Source organism: Mytilus edulis, chromosome 3 (assembly GCF_963676685.1).
Source record: "Mytilus edulis chromosome 3, xbMytEdul2.2, whole genome shotgun sequence".
NCBI classification, from domain to species: Eukaryota; Metazoa; Mollusca; class Bivalvia; order Mytilida; family Mytilidae; genus Mytilus; species Mytilus edulis.
In genome coordinates this window covers 74089545-74104259 of record NC_092346.1, presented here as the reverse complement: position 1 = coordinate 74104259, position 14715 = coordinate 74089545, and the positions used below count along the sequence as shown (strand labels likewise).

General features: G+C 32.2%; 1 protein-coding gene across 8 annotated transcripts in view; it reads left to right on the top strand.

Annotated features, from left to right (window-relative positions):
* The window catches only part of LOC139517421 (papilin-like), a 125575-nt gene that overhangs the window by 28813 nt on the left and 82047 nt on the right, over window positions 1-14715 (top strand). For 7 of the 8 annotated variants that reach the window (XM_071308423.1, XM_071308416.1, XM_071308422.1 and 4 more), the window contains exons 3-13: window positions 3807-3913; window positions 4767-4821; window positions 6526-6628; window positions 7378-7514; window positions 8904-9015; window positions 9677-9757; window positions 10735-10904; window positions 11335-11521; window positions 12445-12586; window positions 13569-13785; window positions 14230-14409. In XM_071308423.1, coding sequence (XP_071164524.1) covers window positions 3807-3913; window positions 4767-4821; window positions 6526-6628; window positions 7378-7514; window positions 8904-9015; window positions 9677-9757; window positions 10735-10904; window positions 11335-11521; window positions 12445-12586; window positions 13569-13785; window positions 14230-14409 — 1491 coding nt within the window. Of the gene's footprint in view, window positions 1-3806; window positions 3914-4766; window positions 4822-6525; window positions 6629-7377; window positions 7515-8157; window positions 8206-8903; window positions 9016-9676; window positions 9758-10734; window positions 10905-11334; window positions 11522-12444; window positions 12587-13568; window positions 13786-14229; window positions 14410-14715 lie in introns of those variants that run through there. The other variant, XM_071308420.1, reaches the window with a different exon arrangement.

The following is a 14715-nucleotide window of genomic DNA, read 5'->3' as shown; positions in this document are numbered from 1 at the left end:
GCGGAGTATATAATGCACCAACTGCACTTAATTACTTAATTAAACATTCTTTTTAATATTTCTTCTAATAAAATATTATGATTTAAATGGTCGCCCCCAAAAAAAGCATGTTGTCCCCTGTTCTTTTCTGAAAATTAAATAATTCAAAAAATATCAAAACAGTCTTCCGATTTTCAGAAATCTGATAGATTATATATAAAACTTCTCCAAGCATGTAAGAAAATTTTGCATTTTTATAGGTCTTTTAAATGTTGTCCCCAGCGGTAACTTCCCTCATGTTACCGCTGGGTTTCTTTTTCCACCTGTGGACACGTTTGAAAGACCAAAAATTTATTTCTTGTAACACAACGTGAAGAGCATCATTGCCTGAATGTATGACTCCATATGTTTAGGTGAATTGCAGCCAGTTTGAAAAATCTAAACTCCCCAAAGATCAGAATTTGGAGAAAATAATTTTGTTGTTCTCTCCTGTTACGTGAGCCTTTTCGTTTACCTTCTGAGAATATTTCATTGTCAGCACTATAACAAAACATGTGTTTTTATAGTATCTTATCAAATTGATATGAAGATGGACACAATTCGAGTAAATGAACAAAAAGTACTGCGTAATTCATTTCTGTTACGTTCTGTCATGTTACCTGATAAAAAGTAACAGCATAACCATAATCAGTAATAGGAAGGATGTTCAAGACAATTTCATGGATGAATCAAAAAGTTAATCTACTATATGCCAACAATTTCATTTAATATAAGTTATCATCACCATATTAAATGAATTTAAAATAATATACAGCATATTGAATGAAAAAATAATTTTTTGCTTTTGATAACAGCACAGAACAATGTGCAATTCTAGTATAGTAGATAGTAACAGAAAGGAGTTAATTTTAGAATTTTTCATTACTTCGGCAGAATTTTCATCTTGCAAATACAGTTTCAAAGGATAAATGACATTGTGTGTTGTTATCGTCCAATTGTGACCAATCTGAAATGATGTATTTTTCTTTAACTATAAAATAAAGGATTTTTTATTCAGAAAAAAATCCTTTCTGTTACCAACTCTTTCCTGATACCGTTGTCCTGTTACTCAAGATTCTTTCATGTTACCGACATATCTGACTATACTTTAGTATATTTCTAAACTTTTTGTATTGCAAATGTTAAAATCAATAATTGGCATTTGATAAACTATTGCAGGATATACTATTCCCATCAGAAACTTTTTAAAGTTGATTCACTTTGGTAACAGAGAAGAACTGGATTTTTTTGTACCATTTTTAAAATTGCCATTGTTACCACATTTAAGAATTGTTTGAATTACAGACAACAATTCCTAGATCCTCAATGTGTGTTCTTTTATTTGTGCTATTAAAATACCGGGTCTAAAGACATTTTTTTTGTTTTTTCTTATTGCCAAAAATTAAACTATTTCATATCTGGTCTCATATGTATTTTTGTTTCGCCTGTGATAAATGTCGCCGACAGCGAGACGTTAAAATACTAATAAAGCAGCGGTGATAGGTTTTAGTATAAAGCTTCACATTTTAAAGGATAGAACAGATGAATAATCCATAGTTGATATACGCTTCATGGGCCGAAGTTTCCAATAGACATGTGTCCGTTATCCTGGACCTCGATTTCAAGTTTCCATGTCCACTTAAAAATCGGGCTTAAGATTTTGTTAACATGATTTTTAAACAGTTATCACGAGTAAAAGTAAAACTGTATTTGACGGTAAATATATCACCAAAAGTTGCTAAGACTAAATGTTTGTATGAACACACAAGGTTGTTCATGACCTTGTCTACAGTTCATGGTACAGTGGTCAACTTTCTTTTGACCTTTGTCTCATTTCATGATTTATTGGTTTACATTTGATTTTTGTGAATCGAGTTTTTCAGATACTATAAATAAAATGCCAAAATATACATTCGGTGTATGTAATGATTTTAAATCGGATATGTCGTCTGACATGGCCGTTATTCTCACATTCTTTTCATGGTTCCTCACTAATATTATAGGTTTGTGTGAATATATTGTAGTAAAGGAAGTTCCTAAAAAAATCAATCCTAACCATTAAAGCAGGCACTTCTGTGTTAATTTGGAAAATTTTCTGGTATTTTCGTTTCACTGCCATTTCCACAAATTACATTCAGTCACAAGATAACTAATATTTGGTTTTGCAATGACAGACAAAATGGGCCTAAATTAATAGCAGTTTGACTTGCCAATAATTTGAAAGTTGAAATTTATGAAAAATATTGAAATTAAGAAGAATTGTGGTAAAATTGATTTACAAAAATATTTCGTAAAATAAAAATTGATATAAGCTTGTGCTTGCAGATTTGTTTAAATATATATATAAATATATAGATAAGGAGATGTAGTATGATTGCCAATGAGACACTTATCCAGCAAATTTCAAATGAAGTGGATGTAAGCAGTTATACTGAGGCAACCATACGACCTTCAACTTGTCATGAGAAAGCTCCATACCGTGTACGGTCGGTTAAAAAAAAAAAGGAAAGGAAAAAAAACAAAAAAAAAACAAACGTGACAGGTTGAACAAAGAACAAACGACAACCACTGAACTACAAGCATGATTGTGTATAGTGAGACGCTCATAAAACAGATCCTTGACTACAAGCATCGCACTTTGGGACAGGCACATAGTTCTTGAACTGTGGTGGTGTTTGTTAACTTAGCCTTTAAATATTCCCTAACCTGAGAGTGTAACAGCTCTGGAACATACAAACAAGTCTAAATTGAAAACAACGTTCAAACCTATGATTGCGTTTGATAAAAACCGCAATTTTATATGGACAGGAACATATATTTATAGATGACCCCATAGATTATACTCTTCCCACATATGCTGAATACAAAAACTATGACCCACTAGGTCTATACTAGATAATTATAGTAGTGGTTTTATACTATAAGCAACAATTAAATTTTAAAGGTTCTTTATATAAACTAGAAATGTCTATCAATTGTCTGCAATCGGGAGGCAGCTACATTTTCGGATAATTTCCGCACTTTTGATCACTTTTCCGTGACCAGGAAAAGTGAAATGTTGGAACCGAAAGCAACATCTTCGCTCCTTTCCCCTGCAATCATTGGCCCTTAATTGCTTCGGTCTCTTTTTATATCAAAATTGTTGTTTTAAAAATGATTGAACTGAGTATGGCAACCATATATGTCTCTGGTAGAGTGTAAAGTGAAGTCTGGTTTTTAAAAGCATAGAGAAAGGTCTTAGGACAGGTGAGTCATCAGAGGCAGGCCCTTATGGTGAAGTTGTAGTATTAAATTTCTGTTTCATGCAGAATGTGTAAAAATAATCTTAAGTTGGGTTAAATCATTTGTAGATGCTCTCTCTCAGATAACAACTGTATTGCAGACACTAGACCTATCAGTAATGAAAGAATATGGAAGAAAAAGAAGCAAGTCTAATGAACCGCTTTGTTTACATTTTGCTGAATTTGGCATTGGAAAGCTTCTCTTTTTTATACACATTGAGACTTTTTATTCCACTGCCCATTATTTATCATATTGATAGAATTTCGAGTGGTGGATTGAGAAAAAAGGGGGGGGGGGGTGTTCCAGGGGTTGGAACCCCCTTGCTTTTGGACGATCAATGCATTTGAATGGGGACATACAGTTGGAACCCCCTTTATATCCTGGGTTGACACCTCCACCCTCTAGTGTCTAGCTAGTCCTGTTAATTGGTAAAATCTCAGACATAAAAAATTGAGCACTGATCATCATAATCATGTAAATATTTGTGTTAAATTCTCTCTTTGTAGGTGTTATGCCAGTCTAGTGGATTTAATGAGTGGAGTGGATTTGGTGCATGCTCTCGAACTTGTGGAGGAGGAATACAGTCCAGACATAGATCTTGTATAGATACAAGGTTTGTCGAAGACATACAATGTATACTACATGTAGTACATGTACCTCTGTATATAGACCTATACATATTTTGAATTATCTAAAACTTGTTTAGATAAAAAAAAATCTACAATATCGTCATTTGAAATTTTGTAATCCGGACATCATACAGTCTTACTTTGAATTTATCTTATTTTAGTACCAGGTAAATATAACAATTGAAATAGGGATAAAATAGTCCATGACTTTTATACATTCCTAACCTGTTGAATTAAACCAGATTTAACAATTATAGCTGACATGTATAAATAATATAACATGGATGTAATCATCAAAATACATGAATCATTTTTTCAATCTTTTGCATTTGACATTTTAACATTCAGTGAAGTGAAGTTGTAACCGAAACGATTTATCAACAAAAGACATGGATCAGCCAGAGATTGTATTTGACAGTAATGTCTGTAAAATTACATTTCTGACTGAGTGATATGAAAAAAAATCTACATTTGTACTGTCACATTAAACAATACAAGATGAGAGTTTTTAAAAAAATAAATAATTGATACTTCTTACTTGAAAGCATGTAAAAAATTAAGTTGACCCAATTATTTAATTACACCTGAACACAACTTTAGGTATACATATTAATATCTAGGGCATCTTTTTAAAGAAAATGCCTTGATGCACTAAATTTTGTACTATAACTCAGTACCAAGTCAAGGGCTACAGGTTAGTGGTTACAGGCAACAAGTTACAGACTGCAGAGCATGTCAATAGGCTCAGCTCTATTTCTCTCGTCTCTTTCTTTCTCTCTGGATCTGAAAGTTTGTTAGAGTCATTTTAAATAATAATTTTGCTCTTTTTGATTACAGAAGAATTGAATCTTGTCAGGGGAAGAAAACAGAATATAGGACATGTAACACAAAGGTGAACATTTAATAAATTAGATATAACACATGTCATATACAATTGTACAGGTGTACAATTATACAATAAATATAGGCAGAGCTAAGGTTTCAAATGATATTAAAACATTTCTTTTATTTCACAAAGATGAAACTGTTTTAGTAATCACATTGTAGCATGGTTGCCAAGAGTGCAGAAAGAACAAACAAAACTGGGCCAATAGAAAGAAAACAAAAAAGGCAACAGTCAAGAAACAACCATGCACAGAACACTAAAAGCTTTTAAAGTGTGAAATGATATATACTGGAATTAAGTTGCTGGGAGTATATGCAAAAAATGCAAAGAAAATTGAAAAACATCAGTAATTGGAAAACAACAAAATGATTGAAAAATTTATACTTAAAACCAGGAATAAATTATAATATGTGACCACTTTTGAAATTAGAACTGGAAAATTATTGGCATGGCCTTATATAAACTTTATAAAATTTAATGTACCTTGATGTATAAATGTTAGTTGTTAAATTTGTAATTGAAAAGGTATATGATACCTATTTGTTGGTATTCATTTTAAATAAAAAGTTACTGAGTAAATATTACATAATTTGATGTTACTTTGTCAAACTGTTCTAGGTGTAATGTCAATGGTACTTCATACTGTTAAATATAATATATCAAATGTTATACTGTGTAAACATCAGTATTTGACCTTGAAAGGCTTATTAATACACATCACATATCATGTGCATCAAAAGAAACATTGATATAATAGTGTTTAGTCAGTACCTGTTAAGTATGTACATAATAAATAGTCATGAGTTGAAGTTGTAGGAAAAACCAGCCCAAAAAAAACATGAGATTTGTAAAAAGTTTATGATATTCATTAAAGTATGCTTGGCCTACTTTAGAAAAGCCAAGTGGTAGACATGGTAGAATTAGTGTCTCTTTATACAATCAACCAGTTAAATGGCTCCATAAACAGAAAAACCAACCATACACATTTGAATCTGTTTTCAATAAGAATAAAATGTGATATTGCAGAAAACATTGTTAAGGCAGCAAACCTAGGATAAAAAAAAAACCCTTAAGATATCTAGAATAAATTTGAGAAAGGAAATGGGGAATGTGTCAAAGAGACAACAACCTGAACCTTAGATTACTTTCAACAAAGTGACAAGCTTTAAGTGTCAGGTCAATATTTTCAAGTTCTATAGCAATTCTGAGTCTAGAAAGGTTGTGAATAATTTTTAACAGAGAAATTTCCAGAGGCCACCCCTGTGAAAGTTTCTGACTAGGGGCACAAAAATGACAAACAGGATTAATCCAGCTTGTTTGATGCCTACACTCAAAATTCCCCAGTTGCATTAACTTCTTAGTTCTTAGCACATTTGTCATTTTATGAAGAAGAAAAAATGAAATTTGTCAAAACTTTTTCTCAGTTAATTTTCATAATATATAACAGATTAATGATAAAGACTTTGTAGGTTACTATGTATTACTTCAACACCAAATGTATATGATTTCATTATACTTTATTCTTTCAGACAATATTTAACCCTTGAGGCACATGCATTTTTTTTTGTTCTGAAGTAATAATAGACTGAATTATGATATGTTTTGTTTTAGTATAAAACTTGATTATATACTGATCCCATGTTCTTGTTTATGATTTTAAGGAAAAAAGTAATAGTTTGGTTTTTTATAGAGTTATCTTTCTTCTTATAGGATTGTCCAAAAGGGTCAGGAGATTTCAGAGCAGCCCAGTGCTCAGAGTATAATTCCATACCTTTAGATGGAAAGTCTTACAAATGGCTGCCATATTTTGGAGGTACATATATTTTTACATATAATTTTAAGTTCTGGTATAAATGAAAACAAAATTTGTCTCTTTTTCACAGTTGCTTTTTAAACGTTTGAGTCTAACATAGTCATAGCCATATCATGGAAGTGAAATTTAATTTCAGTGTAAATAAAACTTGAAATGCAGGTCAAAGTGATTTTTTATAATTGGATATGCAGATAAATATATTTGTTTACCTAGATAAATGATTACATATCAAATACTTTCTGCAAATAATCTAAGGTGTTGGTAAACATGACTTGATTTTTTTCTTGTAGTTTATTAGATTCAAGGTGACAAATTGTTTGTCTGGAGAAAATAGTACACAGATTTTGTGACTAAATATGAAGATAAATGAAGAATTCAATTTAAAAATTTCATACATTGCCCCTATTGCATTTCACTTAAGTGTTATTTATGGTTAGCATGCTTTCCATCATACAAAAACATATTGATGTATACTTCTTTGTTGCTTAGCATGTAGCAATTTAGAAAAAAATGCTGTTGATTTACGTTTGACATGTAAGACACTTCCAGAGCACCTGAGATCACCCCAAGTTTGTGATGGGGTACCCACCTGTTGCTCAGTCTTTAGTTTTATGTGTTTGTCTTTTTATTTTTTAGCCATGGGGTTTTCAGTTTATTTTCTCTTTAAGTATGTTGAATGTTTAGTCAGGTAAGCAATGGTTTATTGTTATTGATATGGTCATTGTCATGATAAAATACACCTGTTGTAGGGAATGAATCTACTCAGTGCCAGTTGTATTGTACAGCAGAACAAGAATATTTCTTCCACAAATTATCAGACAAGGTAATAGATGGAACACCTTGTAATCAGGAGACCAGAAATGTGTGTGTCAATGGGAAGTGTAGGGTAAGTATCAATTATCAGGACACCAGAAATGTGTATGTCATTGGGAAGTGTAGGGTAAGCATCTAAAGTCAGGAGACTAGAAATGTGTGTGTCAGTGGAGAGTGTAGGGTAAGTATCAATTATCAGGACACCAGACAATGGGAAGTGTAGGGTAAGCATCTAAAGTCAGGAGACTAGAAATGTGTGTGTCAGTGGAGAGTGTAGGGTAAGTATCAATTATCAGGACACCAGAAATATGTATGTCAATGGGAATTGTAGGGTAAGCATCCATAATCAGGAGATGAGAAATGTGTGTGTCAATGGGAAGTATAGGGTAAGCATCCATAATCAGGAGATGAGATATGTGTGTGTCAATGGAGAGTGTAGGGTAAGCATCTATAGTCAGGAGACTAGAAATGTGTGTGTCAATGGGGAGTGTAGGGTAAGCATCCATAATCAGGAGACCAGAAGTCAGTGAGTCAATTGGAGGTGTAGGGTAAGCATTCATAATCAGGAGACTAGAAATGTGTGTGTCAATGGGGAGTGTAGGGTAAGCATCCATAATCAGGAGACCAGAAGTGAGTGTGTCAATTGGAAGTGTAGGGTAAGCATCCATAATCAGGAGACCAGAAGTGAGTGTGTCAATTGGAGGTGTAGGGTAAGCATCCATAATCAGGAGATGAGAAAGGTGTGTGTCAATGGGAAGTGTAGGGTAAGCATTTATAATAAGGAAACCAGAAGTGTGTGTGTCAATTGGAGGTGTAGGGTAAGCATCCATAATCAGGAGACTATAAATTTTATGTGGCAATGGGAAGTGTAGGGTAAGCATTCATAATAAGGAAACCAAAAGTGTGTGTGTCAATGGGAAGTGTCAAGAAAGCATTCATAATAAGGAAACCATAAGTGTGTGTGTCAATTGGAAATGTAAGGTAAGCATCCATAGTCAGGAGACTAGAAATGTGTATGTCAATGAGAAGTGTAGGTTGAGCATCCATTATCAGGAGACAAGACATGTGTGTGTCAATGGGAAGTGTAGGATAAGTATCTGCATTCAGGAGTCAAGAAATTTGTGTGTCAATGGGAAGTGTAGGGTATGCAGCACTAATGTTGTTTACAGTATGTTAGTATGGACATAGAAATTAGGAGATGTCGTATGTTAGCCAATGAGACAAATATCAAATAAACATTTATAGCTTTTGATTGAGTGTAGAAAAAAGTGCATTAACTTAAAAAAAACTTCAAAAGGATATGCTCTCGTCTCCAAATCACCTTACAAGACAAAAAGAGGCATCAAGATATGATAACAGATATTCATAAATTATATTTTTAATTTGCAACAGGCACATTAACCTATTGCTGTGTTAATGTCGTATTTTGAGACAGCAGTTCTCAATCAAATATGTTTTACAGGGTGTTGGATGTGACAGGGTACTAGATTCTACAAAAGAAGAAGATAAATGTGGTGTATGTGATGGCAGAAACCATAACTGTAAAACAGTCACAGGATCATTGGGACACAAAGGTTTGTCTGCTATTATACACCACATTATACCCTATGCAACAAATGTTTTGCTTAAATGTTTTTGACTGCTCCATCTGTCAGTCTATCAGATCTGTTCTTATCATCACACTCATCTGAAACCTCATAACAGAATTTCATGAAAATTTGTAGATTATAAGAACATACTTTGTGGATTTAAAAATCTGCTGGAAATTATGTTTCAATTTATTTTCAAGGAATTATGCCTTTCAAATATGTATATATATAAAAAATATATTTAAACAAGAACTGTTATTATTTGTTGTCTTTACACTGGTAAAAAAATTTTTGGACAACACTATGCTAGTTTACAAAAATGTTCTTAAGCCTTACCGTTGGATTGTAATATCACAGCCTCTACCTAAAATACATGCTTTCAAGCTCTTTTTGCTTTTCATGCTTTAAGAGGTCAACTGTATGATAATTATGTATTTCAAAATTGATGCATGTTCACTCAACCTTTATGGTATTTATTGTCATGTTTCTAAGGTTTAAGACGTAATTTGAGCCCCAAAACAAACTTTAGATATGACACTAAAGGTTATATCTTATATATGCCATGCTTATGCTCTAAACAGTGGAAATATAAGTTTGTTGGGATATATGAAGTTATAAAACAAATGCTTTTCTTTTGTACTTTCAGGTCAAAATAGAGTTCTGAGAATTCCATCAAATGCAAGATCAATCAAAATTACCTCACAAAAACCTGGACAATCATATTTAGGTAAGTTCCTTTGTACTGGTTATGATCTTGTAAATAAAAGCATGTTCTTTTCAGAAAAGAATGTATGTATATGCATAATGAATCCATTTCTGTTAATTAAAACATTTTTTTTTATTATTTCTATTTCAATTTAAAAAATTGAGGTAAAACTAAAAGAAAGTTAATAAAGCTAATATTTTTTGTGGACCTATAACCTTGTTTTGATTTTCAAAGAACAAATGTTGAATGACAGTGCATCTTGTTTATAATTCTTAATCATATTATGGTTTTGGTTTTTTTAAAAGAAAAAAAATAATAGACGAATACAATTATATATACTGAATAATATCCTGGAGTATATTTAAATCTGTCAGAGTTATCGCCCTTCACATGAATTATGTGGTTTTTATTTTCAAGTTAAGTGTTTGTTATCTTGGGGCCATATTCTCTTACTGTAGAAAAAGTTCAGGGTTTGCTTATTGTTGAAGGCTGTTCAGTGATCTGTATTTTCTTGTTATTTCTTTCTTGGAACTGGCAATCTCCTTTTCTATATTAAGTTTGTTTGTAAGATATTGTCTATTTTGACCTGTGTGACCTATAAGTCAATTTAACCTTGTGTCATTACTATGCACTGCCCTGGTACATGTACATAAAATTTAAAAAAAATGCTAACAAGACCAATTCACAATTGCTTTAACACATTGTGCCCTTAACTAAGGCCAGCTGAAATATTGCTTCTGGTGCTGCAAACTGTGCAATGTACTTTCTCGCTGGAAGGAAATTTGTATTGTATTCAATATTGATTTTTTTTTTCACCTTTAATTAAGAAATTCATGAATAAAAATTAAATCACAGTACCTTAAACTGGAAAAGTTTGTGTTCTCCCAAAGCAAGTTCTTTATATATATATATTCACCTTTGACTTACCTTTAGTTGGGTTTATGATTTATCTGTTACCTTCTGGTTTTTCAGCCATTTCTTTATTTTTTCTTCTTCAGCTATTCAGAAGGGTACAGAATCTCTAACATTAGTAGGTAACATAGGACAGAATGGTAAAGTGATGCTGGTTTTACAAGGTCTAACATTGGAGTATCATGTGACCAGTGAGGGGAGAGGTACACAGAAACTTACAGCTGCAGGACCTACTAATGACACAGTTATTGTCACTGTAAGTTTCTTTAGAATGTTTCTTACCTTTTAAGAGACTTATTGTTTTGTCACATAAACACCATTTACTAGTCTCATTATAGGAGATTTTACTGGTATTGTACCCGTAACTGTAAGAAGTGCATTGTTTTATAAAATATTGTATAAAAGAATTTCTGTTTAGAAATAGTCTTGTAAGTGTATCAGGTAAAGGGAAATAAAAAGCTATATTTAATGCCATATCCTCAAGACTATGCAATTATTTTATTAACAATAAAAAGCAGCAATCCTTTTTTCCCAAAAAAATCTGAAAATATCCAAACTTGCTTTAAATAAAATCGTTCTTTTTGAAAAGTAGTTAAGAGACAAATAGTGGTTGTAAAGAGACTACCATGGTTACTGGATTTGATAATTATCTAAAATGTGAATGTCTGTATCCTATATAACTATAGGTCATGAAGCCAAAGAGAGAGCATGTAATATACCATTATCAGTATTCTATAGCAACTAACAATGAAGTGAAATCTCGGAGGGCTGATACATCTAGAACATCAGCTTTTTCTGGACAAAGAGATGACACTGGTAGATATGTATGGTTAACAGGACACTGGACTGTGTGTGACAAAGACTGTGGAGAGGGTTTGTATGGATTTATTTTGTTACTCACATGTATAGCTAAGAATTATTTGCAAATATTTATAGATTATTTATGGGTTTTCTTATGAGAGATTATTTCTTAGCTAAAAACTCATTGAGGGTGACAGCCCTGAGATGAGATATAGCAGTGAAACATCCTCAATTTGAAAAACTATTGTTAACCTCTTTATTGCTATTTTGCCTATGATGTCTTTGATCTTAATATTGACAAAGGCATGTGCACCCTCACTTTCTAGTGATAATTTTCTATCTCAAGCAAGTAGCATGATATGAAAAATTATCACAATTATTAAGATCAAAACTAAATCAATAATTTGTAGAAGTTTTGGATAAGGTCAGTTTAAGGGAACCACTAATGATAAGTCACTGATATTTGGTATGCAGTTCTACAAGCTTAGGACAACTTGTTTCCATGGGGATTATTTGGCTTGTACCCTCGATCATGACCTCAGAACCTTTTCCTTAGTTTACATCATCAAGTATGTGATTAGGTGAGTTCTAGGGAAACCACTTAAGATGATTCAGTGCTATTTGATATGCAGTTGTAAAAGCATTGGCACATCTCATTCCATTGGACATTATGTGTCCTGTCCCCTCAGTCATAGTCTATTTTCTTCAAAACTTTTGCAGAGTTTCATGTTAAAGTTTGTGACTAGGTCATTTTATGGGAAACCATTTTGATAAGTTATTTGGCCATAGGCCATGGTTCATTGACTTGGAGTATTTTGTATAATTGACATGTTAAAGGATTGCTTTGTTTTTTTCAACATTTGCCCTTTACTATAAAAATTATTTACAGGTGAAACATGTCTTTGTGTCAACAATTTATTATTATGAATGATTAATCAGATATAATAAGAAGAACAGCATCTTTATTTTATTTTTTGACATTTTTAATATTTCAGGTGTTCAGAGAAGAGCAGTATCATGTATGGACACTAAAAATCCCAAGGTAGTGAGACAAGTCTACTGTAACGGTATAAATCCTCCACCAAGTCAACAGAAATGTATGGGGAAAATTTGTAATGATTCTGCTACCATTCAAGTGTAAGAATTGTTATCTGTTATTCAATTTACTGTAATACTGTTGAACATATCAGACAACCTGCACAGATTGATATCACATTTATGGTACTTTTACTTTGGTTGTCTAAAAATAAATTACCTAGTGTGGACAGTTAATAACTTTAAATTTTGTTCATTCTCTTTTCAAATAGCTTTCTTTATATGGTATGCATTAATATAAAGTATAGGGATAAAAAATTGGCATTTGTGTCCCAAGATAATTTAAATATATTTTCGAATAGAAATTAATGCGCTACGAAATAATTGTGTTTTCAGGTCTGACAGTAAAAAGACATTACATTGATTATTTTAATATGAAAAAAAAAAATAGTAATGTAAAAAGTCCCAAATTTGATAAATATAAACTTTGAAATTTTATTTTATCCTGACAATTCAACTATTTTTGTTGAGAGTTATCTTTCTTTGACTACTTTAGAACTATTGTAGCGTATTGATCCCATGTAAGTAACTCCCAAGAGACCACATGATCTGACAAATGATATGTTTGCAAACGTTTATTAAAAGAGGTTGTTCATCATTATGTTTATAAGGGGAAAGGAACATTTCTTTACAACTTAACAATGATGTTATACATGTTTGGCCTGTGAAATAACATTAACAAATCTCTTCAAAACAGATGGATTTCAGTATTCTTTCAAAAAAGTTGTCATTTTGTCTTAACTAAAAAGTTCATATGTGTTTGAGATAGAAATTTCTTGTATTTCAGGATCAGTTATTTCAATGGAAACAAAATTAGCGTTATTCAAAGAAAACACATTTTGTATATATATTTTTATGGATGTGAACTTTTAATTAATTTAAATAAAATTTCAACTCTAAAATGATGATTTCTTACATTGATCCCTTGCTGTTTTGGCCCCTTCAATTACCCTTTAAATAAATAGTTGTTGTAAATCTATTAAATGATAAACAATAATTTGATATATTAAATTATTTATTACAGACAATGGGAGAGTGGTGAATGGGGACCCTGTTCATCATCATGTGGTCTAGGAGAGCAGTCTAAGCCAGTATTCTGTAAAGCTCAAAGGTCAGATGGGTTTAACTTTGTTACTAATGAGGCCAAGTGTCTGGAGGCTTATCCAATCAAACCAGTCTATATGAGATCCTGTAATGACCATGTCAAATGTCCAGAATGGCAAACAACAGCTTGGTCTAAGGTAATGTCAAATTGACAGTTGTACTGTCAAATGATTAATTTTACTTATTCCTTTATTCAATTTTAAAACTTGCTTGGTGTAGCCTTGTGGAAGCAAGTTTCCAAATCTTGGATACCATAGTTAACCCTAGTTACATCTAACCCTAACCCTAACACACTATAGAATTGGTATTTGCTGCCTTTTCACTATTGATACAGTATTTCAGAGATAGTACCAAGACTCATCTGCTTACAGTGCAAAGAATGTGTCAGGGAATTGCATTCATGCAGACTAACCATGTGAGATAGAATGGTAAAAGTCTGGATATTATAGTACAAATCAGTATATTATTACCACAGTATTATGTTATAGTCCTTGACATCCTTGTAATATTTGTCGCTGGATATATAAAACAGCCATAAAACAATCATCAAATACACTTTGAATTATCATGTTTTCTCCCAGTGTAGTAAAAAATGTGGAATTGGAGAACAGACAAGAAGAGTGTACTGTAGAGGCACAGACCCATCTGGTGGTAGAAACATACTGTCATCATCAGCATGTTCCCCGTTAGATAGACCGCTGGAAAGAAAAAGTTGCTTTGACAGTATTAGATGTGAAGAAGGCAAAGTTGGTGAACTAGAGGTATTTATTATTTGTGCAAATATTCATCTTTCTACAGAGTTATAAAGGTTAGAAATTGAAGTATTTCTGTGGTAAAAAAAAGAAGATGAATACATTAATACATTTGATTAAGTATGACAATAGGATCACAAATCAAACAACCTCAAAACTGAAGTTCTATTTACTGCATTTATTTTAATCCAATATCCCTTATCATTATATATAGGGTTTAACATACCATTACCCTCATTAGACATGGGGGCTTCAACAAAACATCTCCTAGCCATGTATCTAAATCTCAGACCCTGGCTAAGCCAATTCAGTTTC